Below are 15,675 nucleotides of genomic sequence, written 5' to 3'. Positions count from 1 at the left end.
GAGCCTCCATACCCATTGGTCCTACAAAAGCTGGTAGCCAGTTTATAACCTGTAAGTTTATTTAGGAGATTGATATTTTCAGATTTTAGCCAATGTTCATTAAGGCATATTACTTTCACAGATTGTTTCACACTTTCTAGCAAAATTTCTATATCATAAAGCTTCCTGATCATTCCTTCAGACAGACCTCTTATGTTCAAGTGCATAACGAAATTACTACTGCATATATTATTAGGTAGAGGGTCTTTAAAACTAATTTGACTATAAAGTAACGGAACATCCACCTGAGTGTTGACTGCTTGTTCTGGATTCGTTGTATTGGGCCAAATTCGGATAGAACTGGCCCCCTTCATCAGTTTCCCTGTGTGTGAGCATCTGGATGATGAGTAGGTACAGTTTTCTTGACGATAATTTCAGTCTTTGCTATATGTTCTGAGGCTGGTTCTGGCAGCGTCTCATCTTCTGGACGTGATGTTCCTGTTTGAGCTGGCGCTGTGGCTGCGATTCTGAAATTGTTTTCTCGTTTATCCATTTCCTTGGTCGAAACTGGTTGCACAGCAATTGGTTTTCTTGCAACGTCGTCGTCTTTTTGTATTAATTTCGCTAGCATTTTGCCAACGTATGACTTGCCAGCGTTATTATAATGTAGTCCATGTTTTGTAAACAAATCTCTTGCATCTGGAAGATCAAGAAATGTTACATTTTGTTGGGACTTGCATATTTTGTAGAATTGTCTGTTTACTTTTGCAAGCTCCAGATTTACGATGGAATTGTCTTGCAGGTCGTATCTGTGAGGCAAACTAGTAACTATGATGTTCGGAACTTTCAGGTCAAGTAATGTAGTTTTTAAACACTGGGTCGCATGTTTACTCTCATTTCTGTATACATCATTACTTCCACCCATGATTATGACGGCATCATTCTTAGATAGCTCATTAAGTGAGTTGCTGCTCTTAATAATCTCAGTCAAAGGTGCACCGGGTTTCGTCATACCTGTTGCCGTGAATAACGTACTGTACTCATTTATTTTTTCGGCAATTTTCTTGGCGTGGCTATCACCAAGTACAACAACTCGTCGTTTGATGTTCACTGATTTATTTTTCGTATTAGATGTTTTCTTGGCTGCGCACTCGATTGGAAGTTTCGTCACTGATTTTTGTTTGTCATTGTTCTTTGTCTTATCACAGTCTTCGTCTAGTGTTGTGAATTTATTTGCTAGCGGTATTGCCGGAACTGTACTCACTGTCTGTTTGTTTGTTTTTTTCGGCAAACGCCACGTGTTTTGCGCAGAACGACGGTTAACAACACTGTCTTGTGCTAGACGATGATCTTGTTCTATCTCTTTGTATTTCGTTTCCAGTTCTTGATATTTCTGCCGAAGTTCTTCATATTTCGTATTTATAGTCATTAAATCCTCTGTAAGCACACTTATTATTTTTTCTTTTGATTTTATCGTGTCCATTACCTCGTTTTTCGTGACACTCACAACGCACTGACGGCATGTCCAGTCATGTTCGTCTTTTATATATTTTAGATTCACTTTAACACATTTGTCGTGATACCACGACCTGCACTGGATGCATAGGATACCTCTCTTTACCTTTTTTACGCAGATTTTACACACGTCACTATCACTTTTTAAGGAAACTGAGACATCGTTACAGAACAAAGTTTCATTCGGCGCCATCACATAAATTTTCTCAGCATGTTATAGTCTTAGGTGGAGATTTCAATTTACCAGATATTGACTGGGACACTCAGATGTTTAGGACGGGTGGTAGGGACAGAGCATCGAGTGACATTATACTGAGTGCACTATCGGAAAATTACCTCGAGCAATTAAACAGAGAACCGACTCGTGGAGATAACATCTTGGACCTACTGATAACAAACAGACCCGAACTTTTCGACTCTGTATGTACAGAACAGGGAATCAGTGATCATAAGGCCGTTGCAGCATCCCTGAATATGGAAGTTAATAGGAATATAAAAAAAGGGAGGAAGGTTTATCTGTTTAGCAAGAGTAATAGAAGGCAGATTTCAGACTACCTAACAGATCAAAACGAAAATTTCTGTTCCGACACTGACAATGTTGAGTGTTTATGGAAAAAGTTCAAGGCAATCGTAAAATGCGTTTTAGACAGGTACGTGCCGAGTAAAACTGTGAGGGACGGGAAAAATCCACCGTGGTACAACAACAAAGTTAGGAAACTACTGCGAAAGCAAAGAGAGTTCCACTCCAAGTTTAAACGCAGCCAAAACCTCTCAGACAAACAGAAGCTAAACAATGTCAAAGTTAGCGTAAGGAGGGCTATGCGTGAAGCGTTCATTGAATTCGAAAGTAAAATTCTATGTACCGACTTGACAGAAAATCCTAGGAAGTTCTGGTCTTACGTTAAATCAGTAAGTGGCTCGAAACAGCATATCCAGACACTACGGGATGATGATGGCATTGAAACAGAGGATGACACGCGTAAAGCTGAAATACTAAACACCTTTTTCCAAAGCTGTTTCACAGAGGAAGACCGCACTGCAGTTCCTTCTCTAAATCCTCGCACAAACGAAAAAATGGCTGACATCGAAATAAGTGTCCAAGGAATAGAAAAGCAACTGGAATCACTCAATAGAGGAAAGTCCACTGGACCTGACGGGATACCAATTCGATTCTACACTGAGTACGCGAAAGAACTTGCCCCCCTTCTAACAGCCGTGTACCGCAAGTCTCTAGAGGAACGGAGGGTTCCAAATGATTGGAAAAGAGCACAGATAGTCCCAGTCTTCAAGAAGGGTCGCCGAGCAGATGCGCAAAACTATAGACCTATATCTCTTACGTCGATCTCTTGTAGAATTTTAGAACATGTTTTTTGCTCGCGTATCATGTCATTTCTGGAAACCCGGAATCTACTATGTAGGAATCAACATGGATTCCGGAAACAGCGATCGTGTGAGACCCAACTCGCCTTATTTGTTCATGAGACCCAGAAAATATTAGATTCAGGCTCCCAGGTAGATGCTATTTTTCTTGACTTCCGGAAGGCGTTCGATACAGTTCCGCACTGTCGCCTGATAAACAAAGTAAGAGCCTACGGAATATCAGACCAGCTGTGTGGCTGGATTGAAGAGTTTTTAGCAAACAGAACACAGCATGTTGTTATCAATGGAGAGACGTCTACAGACGTTAAAGTAACCTCTGGCGTGCCACAGGGGAGTGTTATGGGACCATTGCTTTTCACAATATATATAAATGACCTAGTAGATAGTGTCGGAAGTTCCATGCGGCTTTTCGCGGATGATGCTGTAGTATACAGAGAAGTTGCTGCATTAGAAAATTGTAGCGAAATACAGGAAGATCTGCAGCGGATAGGCACTTGGTGCAGGGAGTGGCAACTGACCCTTAACATAGACAAATGTAATGTATTGCGAATACATAGAAAGAAGGATCCTTTATTGTATGATTATATGATAGCGGGACAAACACTGGTAGCAGTTACTTCTGTAAAATATCTGGGAGTGTGCGTACGGAACGATTTGAAGTGGAATGATCATATAAAATTGATTGTTGGTAAGGCGGGTACCAGGTTGAGATTCATTGGGAGAGTGCTTAGAAAATGTAGTCCATCAACAAAGGAGGTGGCTTACAAAACACTCGTTCGACCTATACTTGAGTATTGCTCATCAGTGTGGGATCCGTACCAGGTCGGGTTGACGGAGGAGATAGAGAAGATCCAAAGAAGAGCGGCGCGTTTTGTCACCGGGTTATTTGGTAACCGTGATAGCGTTACGGAGATGTTTAATAAACTCAAGTGGCAGACTCTGCAAGAGAGGCGCTCTGCATCGCGGTGTAGCTTGCTCGCCAGGTTTCGAGAGGGTGCGTTTCTGGATGAGGTATCGAATATATTGCTTCCCCCTGCTTATACCTCCCGAGGAGATCACGAATGTAAAATTAGAGAGATTAGAGCGCGCACGGAGGCTTTCAGACAGTCGTTCTTCCCGCGAACCATACGCGACTGGAACAGGAAAGGGAGGTAATGACAGTGGCACGTAAAGTGCCCTCCGCCACACACCGTTGGGTGGCTTGCGGAGTATCAATGTAGATGTAGATGTAGATGTAGACCCTGTGATCCAGAGGCAGGAATGCCAGCCACTAGACCATGAGCTGTGGACTATCCTCATATCAATTTCTCATGTCATCTTGTTTTCCACGATTAATGTAACGCTAACATGCATAACCTGTCTCATTATGTGATCTTCATCTCTCTCCATATCCTGATCTTGTTCACTGTTGGCTCTGTGAACTGTGGTTATCTTTTCTCTTGCCATTTATCTCTAATACAATATACCATAATAGCATATTCCTGATATTTGTGCTGGTCAATGTTAATCCTACTGTACAATATTTCCATGAAAAATATAATATTATTTACCTTATTAGTTAAAGGAAAATGTACACATACTAACTTAAATTTTCTCTACATTTAATCCTAATGCAAGACCAGATAAGCCTTACCATGTACCAGTTTTAAATTCATAAATATTTTATAGTTTAAATATTAATTGTGTTATCAGAGTCAAAAGAGTACCGGGCTTTTTAATGTTTTGTTATCTGACTATTATATTGGTGAATTCAAGGGTTCCCAATGTATGACTATTTCGAACTATTCATTGGTGTTCTGCATCATTCACATCTGGAATATTTTAGCAAGGTAACTTTTTGCCCTTCTCAGATAATCACAACTTAGTGTGTTCATACAGATGCTGGTTTACAGATATGCTGCCTCCTGCTGTAGCGTATAAGTCTTCCACTCTATTATGGCTTTGATGGTGAAGTAAGGGGGAAAGTGCATCTTCAAGACCAATCCTTAATTTGCTACTATCACTGGCACAATATGTGGGCCACTATTGACAGAAAAAGGAGAAGTCACAGTACGTTTCAAGTTCTTCAGCTGGTGCAACATGAACAGATCTTGCCCCAGCCTGGTGTGTTTTGAACATGGTCAAACCAGAATCCTATGCTTTACATATTAGGAAAACATTGTCTTATTTATAGATGCACCATGAACTTCATTTTTCATGGATGCTTTTAAGACACAGCTGCAGAATATGTTGGTGTGTTGTAACAGCTTGGTGCCTTCATACCTCATGTTGAGTCCTGTGGAGAGAATGTGTTCTGTAATTGCTGAAATCAGTGGTGGTTGGTTGTTCAGTGGTACCTATGCTCTGTGCATCTTTCCTATATTATCTACATCCTCTGGCTTACGCAAATTTTCTCATGCTTGCAAAGAATGATGTACATTCCTGGTTTTCAAAGTTCAAGGTCATCCTTACAGAACCCAACAAGGCCTTCATCCCAGGTAATGGACATAACATATACATGACCTTGTGTTCCTGAATATTTGCCCAACTTTTCCTGATGTGTGGTAGTAGATGCCAGGAGGAAGCAGATACATATAGCTAGTAGCCAAAGTAAGAGAGTCACCTAGTTTGTCTGAGACTGGGTACAAGACAAATTGTTGAAAGCTGAATAATAATACCTGTGAGAACATTCAAAGCCAGTTAAAAAAGACTAACAGATTATTTAACATGCTTGAGTAATAGGATGAGCTGTATAAATTTGACATTTTCAGTTAGAATATATTGCATTCGGACAAAACAAAAACAAAAACTGGATTTGCTCTAAAATTAAACATAACTGTTCATTTCAACAGATGTTTTGATTGTGTATTCTAAACACTTTTCAATTTAAGTTTGTTTCTCAGAATAATCTGGAATGGGACACACGTTTAAATACTCTCAATGTGATTCTTTCATTTTTCCATTGAAATTTTCTTGTTTTACAAAATGTTTCTTCTAAGTGCTTTAAAATGCCTGCAAAGCATTGCTAATCAAATAATTGGATGATTGTTAAGGATAGTGGAAGTGCTAGTAAATTAAGAACCACATTACTTGTGTGATCATTTGATCCTGTAAAAACTGTTTGTCACTGATTTGAACATTTTAATCTCAACAAAAATCACAAGAATTTTTGTCACGTATCTTTTGATGTTACTACTTGGGTGCTAATGACTATAATGTTGAATGATTTTTTGTGTGTGTGTGTGTGTGTGTGTGTGTGTGTGTGTATGTGTTATGTGTGTGTGTGTGCGCGCGTATAGAAGCAAGATACACAACAGATATGACTATAACTACTTCACTAGCAACTTAACATTTGTTTGTGTAGTAAATTAGTAAATGGTGTTATATAAATTTTCAGGAAGCACTGATAGTGCCCTGAAACCAGTGTTAAGAGTACTGGGGACATCTTAATTACAGCAAAGTTGCTGCAAATTATTTGAAGAACAACATTATTGTGACTACATTTGATGAAGGACACAGTTAAATCAAATGCTGTCCTTCCTACAGATATTTCAAGACACTAGTTTCATAAAATGTAAATGGGTGTTAAAATTAAACAACCGATAAGAAACAGTTTGCTGAATTCAGAAATAAACAGAATCTGAAATGTTTCACAGAACATTCTTTCATAATTCTACCACTAAATGTGTTTCATGTTAACCCAAGATAAACAAAGTGAACAGCAAACTGTGATACCGAAATAGTCGTCTTTTTTTTTTTTTTTTTTTTCCACTGATATTTTGCGAGTGTGTTGCAAAATGATAGTACAGATCATCCACATTTTTAGACACCACATTGGCAATAAATCCACTAGGTTGAAGAATTATCTAAGTTACGCAAAATTAACTTTTAAAACAATGTTACAGATTCCCTCAACATTATATGTACATATTTCCCTTGGAACTAATGATATATAGCAAATATTTAAGTCATACTTACTGTTGCAAAATACCAGCTTTCTCCAAGGTTTGTTGACCCCTGTTAGTACGACACATTCTCCCAATAAATAAGAAATAATACTGGCATAATGAATTCTGCATATTTTGTGGGCTAAATAAGCAGTCATGTGCAGTCTTTGATGATGTGATTCCGTCAATATGTTGCCAGATGTCTGCCAGCAACTCTGGCAAAAGCTTTCCACCTTCTGGCTATAGATTTAATAAAATTATTACTATTAATATTATTGCTTATACCAATGCTAAGGCTACTGCTACTGCTAAGAAAAAGATTATACTGAAGGTAACAAAAAAACAACATCAAAATAAATGCACAAGATCTAAGGTTCGTTCAAATAATATGTTAGTTATTTTAGTCTCTTTTCATGCATTTGATGCAGGGGGGCAGGGGAGGGGGAGGAGGGGGAGGAGGGGGAGGAGGAGGAGGAGGACGGCATAGAGGAGGAAGAGGAGAAAGAGCAGGGGGGAGGAGGAGAAAGAGCAGGGGGGAGGAGAAAGGAGAATGAGCAGGGGGGAGGAGAAAGTGAGAAGATAGGAGAAAGAGCAGGGGGAGGTGAGAAAGAGCAGGGGGGTGAGAAAGAGCAGGGGGGGGTGAGAAAGAGCAGGGGGGGTAAGAAAGAGCAGGGCGGTGAGAAAGAGCAGGGGGGGGGGTGAGAAAGAGCAGGGGGTGGGGCTCAGAAAGAGCAGGGGGGGTGAGAAAAAGTAGGAGGGGGATGAGAAAGAGTAGGAGGGGGATGAGAAAGAGTATGGGGAGGATGAGAGAGGCCAGGGGGAGGATGAGAGAGGCCAGGGGGAGGATGAGAGAGGCCAGGGGGAGGATGAGAGAGGCCAGGGGGAGGATGAGAGAGGCCAGGTGGAGGATGAGAGAGGCCAGGGGGAGGATGGGAGAGGCCAGGGGGAGGATGGGAAAGACCAGGGGGAGGATGGGAAAGACCAGGGGGAGGATGGGAAAGACCAGGGGGAGGATGGGAAAGACCAGGGGGAGGATGGGAAAGACCAGGGGGAGGATGGGAAAGAACAGGGGGAGGGTGAGAAAGGCCAGGGGGAGGGTGAGAAAGACCAGGGGGAGGGTGAGAAAGACCAGGGGGAGGTGGTGGTGGTGGAGGAAATGTCAAAGTATTATTCTTAGTTTCAGCTGAAAAATTAATGTGTTTACTCATAACTGTACATTGTGAAATATTACACCCCAAGGCTATTCATAAATGAAGTGCAACACATATTCCATAAGATATAAAATAAAAGACTGGGCACATCAACTAGATAAGACAGTGGTTTTGCTGAGACTGAAACAAATATATCACAAGCTTCTAGTAACTTCTCCATACTATAGTGAAAAAGAGAGACATTGAGATGTAAGAAGTGCAAGATTTGAAGAAGTAAGCTATTATTTGCACACTCATTCTCCCCTTGTCCCCTAGTATTGTCCCTCCTCCTGCTTCACATATGCTTAGCATTTTTCCTTAAATTCAGCACAGTCGGATTGTGCAATTAACTCTCCCTCATTAAGAACCTTATGTCAGCATCTTCTGTCTGCATTCTCTTCCTCTTCTCTGCCTAGCAGCTGTCTCTCAGCTCTCAATTTTCAGTTAACCTGACTATCTTTCCCTTTTAGAAATATATGTCAAAATATCCGAGAAAGTAGGTTTTTGTAATGAATTCTGGTTTCATGGCAATGTGGCTTATTAAATTGCACAGTGTACCACACAAAGGTTGCTCTTTTGGCTAATAACATGCATTATTTGCATTTTGTTGGGACCTGTGGGTGAGTGGTGCATAAAAATCGGCATAAATGCAACGGCAAACACATTGAAAATATAGGCCAAATTCATTTTTAGTCAAACCTGTAAGGTTTATGGGAGAGGTGTTCGCAAGTTACTCAGTGGTTTTTAAGTAGGTGTAAATATTCAGTTAAGTACATGACAACATTTGCAACAGACTGAGCAAAGTTAATTTCTAAAGCGCTTGAGGAATTGATGGAAATATTTGATGCAACTTTCAGAGTGACTATATTAGCACTCCAATTTATGTATAAAGTCCATGAATTGAAGAAAGTTAACATCTGGTTAAAATACTTTTCCCTCGACTTTCTTCTTTTTTACAGTCATCAGTCCTTCAATTGGTTTAATGCTGTCACACACACATTCCTTTCTGGTTCTAAGCTATTCATTTCTGTAGACTTTCTACATCCAATTTTCTAAGCTGCACTGCATATTTTAATTTTTGTCTGCATTTATAACTTTGTATTTTCTCTACTGCTCCTTACTGTACCAAGAAAATCATTTCAAGATGATTATTACATGCCTACTATTTTGCCCCTCCATCTGGCAAGGATTTTCAATAGACTATTATTTCTAAGGAACTGTTTTGTTGGAAAAAGAGCATGCACACGCACATGCACACACAAAGGGGAGGGGAGTGGGAGAGAGAAATGATTATAAATACCTCCTCTGCTTCAAGCAAGCAGTCTATAAGCTCACAACCGGCCAATGTGTAAATGTGAGTTTGACGTCTATTTCCCACTTCAACTCTACTAAAGCGGTTGCTGGATGGTTTAAAATAATTAACAAGGCGACGCATAAATGTTCGGCAGTTGGAATCTTCTAATTTCTTCAGCCCAATATACTGAGTCTGAAATGTACAACAAGAAATCAATATTAATTTACTTCAAAAATGTAAAAAAATACAAGGTTAAAACATGTTAAGAAACTTTTAACATTGTTCCATTAATTGGCTGAGAATATACAAAGGTAAACCAGTCAGACTATGCTTTAAACACAGAGTACAAAGGAAAAATGTGCCATAATTAAGATGTAATAGAATAAAAATCATTATATCCATGCAGTTTAGCAGGTCTTACAACGAAATGTTTTTTGTGATCCCTTTTCTTTCCACCATTCAATGATTAACATACTGGAGCTATCCTTGATAGGTTAAGTCATGAAGACAAAAATAATAGTGAATGTGCACCAACAATTGAAAGTTTGTGCCCAACAGACTCAGTCGTGTAACCATTACACTGTTCGGCCATGCCTCCAGCTGTTCTCCCATATAGTATGTAAAAATCATAAACAGAAACATCAGTCACAATGAAAGTATGGGTCAGGCCTGGAGGCATACTCAAACAGTCAAATGATTAACGTGAGTGCACACAATGTGCATGAGATCTGGTTCAAATCCGCAGTCAAGCAAAATTTTTCAGGGGCCACTACATATTTTTTACACTTTAGATTTAGAACACCTGAACTGTTTCAATTGTTGTTATTTCATGTCACTGCATCTTCAATGACTTCATCCCGTCTGGTTAAATCATCCCATTTCAGTACACTTAATTCATTTCAGGAATATGTGAAGGACAACAGAAATGATGAGGGAGTGAGAAGGGTAGCTCATAAGAGTCTATTGCTCTCTGATAGATGTCACACTTCAATTTTGGACATGTCTAATCACTCACTACAAAATATTTACGTGGTGAGACAAAATTTCATTGGTATAAAATTATGATTTTTCAAATTCTGCTCCAATTTGATTTTGTGCACTGCAAACAATACGCGAGTGCACAAATAACTTCCAGTAATGCAGTCACTGGGTGATAAAAACAACTATTGACATACTGACATGTACATACCCTGTCATTTTCAAGGCATGCCTGCTGCAAGCAAGCACTGTGCAAAAGAGTTTAAAACTCAGTTTGCAGAGTAAGTCAGGAAGGTTACTTGCTTTCGTTATAATATTATCTCAATAGCTGGAAGTGCATCCACAATGTTTGTGTATTTATATTCTATAGGATGACGAGTGGGTGCATGATATGCTCATTACAGTGGTCTTCCACGGTCTTGATGCCTGTCCAATATATGACATGCAACAACTGCAAGGAATACAATAAGGCCCCTGCTTTTCACAAACCCAGATTTTCTGTTACAGAATCTAAAAGGATCCTCATCTTACATAGTGGTTGAAAAACTCATTTCCCATTATATTTCGGCAAAATACAAGCAATCCTGCTGGAAATGCTCCTTGTATAAGGCAAAAAGGCCTTAGACTTTGGCACCAATGTTTCCAAAAACATTGATCATGTGAGACCCAACTTGAGTTTTTCTCATCTGACATCCCTAAAGCCACAAGTCGAAGCAGGCAGGTAGATGCAATGTTCTCGACTTCCAAAAGGTATTTTGCATAGTACCAAATGTTCACTTATTATGGAAAGTACAATCATATGGAGTATAAAATGAGATTTATGACTGGATTGATGATTTCTTGGTGGGGTGGACACAGTATGTTATCTTGGATAGAGTGCCATTGACAGATGCAGAAGTACCTTCAGGTGTGCACTAGGGAAGTGTGTTGGAAGCCTTGCTGTTCATTTTTTACATTAATGACCTTGTAGACAATATTAATGGTAACCTCAGACTTTTTGCAGATGATGCAGTTATCTGTAATGAAGAGCTTTCTGAAAACAACTGGGCAAATATTCAGTCAGCTCTTGAAATGATTTCAAAGCAAGGTAAAGATTGGCAATGTGCTTTAAATGTTTAACACTGTAAAATCTCATACTTCACAAAACAAAAAATTGTGGTATCCTATGACTTCAGTGTAGATGAGTCACAGTTGTAAGCTACCAATTTGTACTAATACCTGAGTGTACCAAATTTGTAGGGATATGAAATGGAATGAACACCTAGGCTAAGTTGTAGGTAAAGTAAATGGTAGACTGTGGTTTATTGGTAGAATACTAGATAAATGTAATTAGGTTACAAAGATGACTGGGTACAAAACACTCAAGTGGCCCACCCTAGAATATTGCTCAAGTGTGTGGGACCCATGTCAAAGAGGACTAATAGGTGATATTGAGGCTGTAGAAAGAAGGACAGCATAAATAGTCACAGATTTGCATGAACCATGGGAGTCACAGAGATATTGAAAGAAATGCTTGAACATTGTCACAAACTATCATGTGTAAGCCTACTTAGAAAATTTCTAGGACATACTTTATGTAATTAATCTAGGAATATACAACAACACCCTTTGTACTGCTCCCATAGGGATCACAAAGACAATATTACACTAATTAATACTTGCACAGGTGTTTAAGCAATCATACTTCCTACAGTCCATATTTGAATGGAATGGGGAAAAGCCATAATAAAAAGTACAATGGGAAGTATGCTATGCCATGCACTTCACAGTGGTTTGCAGAGTGTCGATGTTGATGTAGAAATACACATTGTCTGAAGGGAAATATGGGGAATTGGATGAAACATCACTAAAAGCGAAATATTAACACATGCAATGTGGAATGTGAAAGACACATGCTGCCCAGACAGCATAGAAAGTCAGCAGTTTCAGATCAAGATAATGAGTGTGGCAAAGTAATTGTCCTGAAAAGCTGGTGTGGTACTTAGACAGTCAGTCTTCAAGGGAAAGAGTTAAAAAAATACATAAAAAAGTAAACTGTCATTTGACTGGATGTTACCCCATTTTTTTCTGTACTATCTACATTTTGGCTTTTATACCGTCGTCAGGTACAATGCCGAAAGTTCTTAGACCACTAACACGTCATATTTGGTGAAGTCAACCCAAAGCAGGTAAACAAGAACAACACATGCCTCTAAGATTTAAGTAGTTATTGAATTCACCAATTATGACATGTTCATGGACTACGAACTATCAACATTGTACTTGATGATCGCATAAAAGCCAAAATCGAGATAGTACAGAAGAACACTACAGTAGTATACAATCAAGCGGTGGTTCATTCTTTCAAAAAAGTACTGAATGACAGTGTTTCAACACTATCAAAAACTTTTTAAGTGTATATTGTGATCATGATATTCTAGGTTCTACCTACTGCAAGACCTCTCTTCAAAATTGAAGGTTCAGAAATACAAACATTTGAAACACTTACCAAACTGTCCTAACAAAATGATTCCGTATTTCCATTAACATGAAAATTGAAATGTGCAAGAACCAAGATTCTCCCAGTATGTACAATATTCAAATAATTCATGAGAGTGCAGCTAGGTGACACTGTCGACAACTGCTGATATTTCGATTGGTGCACACCCAGCAAGCCAGCCCTGTGCAAGGGAATCTACCTCGATTTGCAGTGCAATTTGGAAAGGTATTCAAACAAAAATGAACACACACACACACACACACACACACACACACACACACACACACACACACAAAAAACCACCACCACCACACAACCAAAGATGACTGACATAGAAGTTGTCGATAATGAAAATGAAAAACAAAGAGGAGATGTATAACATTAATTCTGACTCCCTGTTTTCTGACAAGGGATGACATGCCACAACTGCATGGAATGCAATAGACACTCACCTTATGCCTATCAGTATAATCCTTTACAGAATGTAAAAGGGTCTTAATCTTATATAGTTGTCAAAAAACATACGTCACATTATATTTTGGCAAAATTCAGCCAATCCTGTTGGAAATGCTCCCTGCGTAAGACAAAAAGGCCATAGACTTTGGTACCACCTCGGTATTATCATCACTCACCCTGTGCACCATTGGTAAATAGTGCAACACACATCTGATTTGTCTTTCACTATAACCATACTGACGAAAAGATGGGCTCACTCAATTGACAAACTCTCAGGTTCTGAGATGCTGTGGGCCCTGTGAACCAAGGTACAATGTACTCCTCTATGCTGAGCCATATAGTGACAACTATCAGCCTGTAGATACAAGTCAGGGTGAGTATACATCCTATAAATGGCATCTCCCAATATACCATCAATGTTCCTCCTGACCAACACATCAAGGAAGGGAAGGCAGCTATCCTTTCCCACCTCCATTGTCAAACGAATATTTGAGTGTTCTAAACAGTCATTCAAATTCTCACTGTCATGACGCCAAACAAAAGTATCATCTTCATATCTGAAAAACCCACGGATTTCGAAGCTGCCAACTCCAAGGTATGTTCCTTAAAGTCTTCCGTACACAAATTGGCAATAACAGGTGACAACAGGCTTCCCATCACAACTCCATCTGTCTGCCTATAGTACTGGTCATTGAATAAAAAGTCATCTTCGTAACCTAATTACATTTCTCTAGTATTCTACCAATAAACCACAGTCTGCCACTTGCTTCACCTCCAAGTTAGCCTGTGTGTTCATTCCATTTCATATCCCTACAAATTTGTTACACTCAGGTATTAGTACAAGTTGACAGCTTGCAACTGTGACTCATTAACACTGAAGTCATAGGATACTACATTTTTTGTTTTGTGAAGTATGAGATTTTACAGTGTTAAACATTTAAGGCACATTGCCAATCTTTGACCTGCTTTGAAATCTTTTCAAGAGCTGACTGAATATTTGCACAGTTGTTTTCAGAAAGTTCTTCATTACAGATAGCTGCATCATCTGCAAAAAGTCTGAAGTTACCATTCATATTGTCTACAAGGTCATTAATGTAAAAAATGAACAGCAAGGTTTCCAACACACTTCCCTAGTGCACACCTGAAGTTACTTCTGCATCTGTCAATGGCACTCTAAGATAACATGCTGTGTCCACCCTACCAAGAAATCATCAGTCCAGTCACAAATCTCATCTTATACTCCATAATAAGTGGGTACTGAGCAAAATGCCTTTTGGAAGTCAAGAACATTGCATCTACCTGCCTGCTTCGATTCATGGCTTTATGGATGTCAGACGAGAAAAGCTCAAGTTGGGTTTCACATGATCAATGTTTTTGGAATTTGTGCTGGTTGGTACGGAGGAGATCATTGTGTTCAAGATACCTTATTATATTTGAGCCCAGGAGATGTTCTAAGATTCTACACACACACACAAACACACACACACACACAAAAAAAGCCCATAATGATATCGGACAGCAGTTTTTTGACTTGTGCTCTCTTCCAACCACTCGGCACAGTTTTTTGTTTGAGGAATCTTTGGCATATAATAGATAAAAAGAGAGGCTAACTCAGCTGCAAATTTGGTATTGACTCTGATAAGACTTCCATCAGGACTTGGAGCTTTGTTCAATTAACAATTTCAGGTGTTTCTGAATGCCACAACACTAATATCTATTTCACTCATCTTTGCAGTGGTATGAGAATTAAAATAGTGCAATACTCCTATTCCTTTGTAAAGGAACATTTGAAAATGGAGTTAATCAATTCTGTTTTTGCTTTGCTACCCTCAATTTCAATTCCTTTCTCATCAATGAGTGTCTGGACATTTAACTATGGTGCCACTAATGGCATTTACACATGACCAGGATTTCTTCAGGTTTTATGAGAGATCTTTAGATAATGTTCTGTTACAGTAGTTGATGAATGCATCATCTATTGCCCTCATGACAGTCAAATGTTTTCCATTCAGCATCTCCTTCCCCATAGCTCTATGCTTTGTTTTACACCTATTATGGACTAGTCTCTATTTCTTTAGAAGCTTCTTTACAGTGACTTTATACCATGGAGCATCCCTCCTATCTTGAACTGCTCTACTAAGTATACATCTATCTAGTGTACAGTCAACTATTCTTTTAAACTTCAGGTACAGTTGCTCTACACTGTCCTGTCCTGAACTATAAGTTCCTCATTGAGAAATGACACAGCTGCTTCTTTAGTTTATTGAATATATAAATATTTCTACTTGTTTTAGATGCCCTTTGTACTTGTCATATAGTATCAATCATTTCCAAAATCTTTCATTCGTAATTTGGAAAATTCAGTCCAACTACCCAATTACATATTGTTCCACCCTCACAAACAAAAGAGCTACAATTTGCCCAGGTAAAGTTTGACTTGTTCCTTGTTCCTTGTAATGATAATACATCTACAGATCC

At 39.1% G+C, this 15,675-nt stretch overlaps 1 protein-coding gene across 1 annotated transcript in view; it reads right to left on the bottom strand.

Moving 5' to 3' along the window:
* Positions 1–15,675, bottom strand: part of LOC126471001 (rapamycin-insensitive companion of mTOR) — a 265,260-nt gene that overhangs the window by 144,892 nt on the left and 104,693 nt on the right. The window contains exons 12-13 of the mRNA XM_050099053.1: positions 9,291–9,476; positions 6,832–7,040 (exon numbers count right to left, since the gene is read on the bottom strand). Coding sequence (XP_049955010.1) covers positions 6,832–7,040; positions 9,291–9,476 — 395 coding nt within the window. The remainder of the gene's footprint in view (positions 1–6,831; positions 7,041–9,290; positions 9,477–15,675) is intronic.

The sequence above is a fragment of the Schistocerca serialis genome, chromosome 3 (assembly GCF_023864345.2).
Source record: "Schistocerca serialis cubense isolate TAMUIC-IGC-003099 chromosome 3, iqSchSeri2.2, whole genome shotgun sequence".
NCBI lineage: Eukaryota > Metazoa > Arthropoda > Insecta > Orthoptera > Acrididae > Schistocerca > Schistocerca serialis.
Note: the sequence above shows the minus strand (reverse complement) of the source record. Positions and strands in the feature narration are given on the sequence as shown.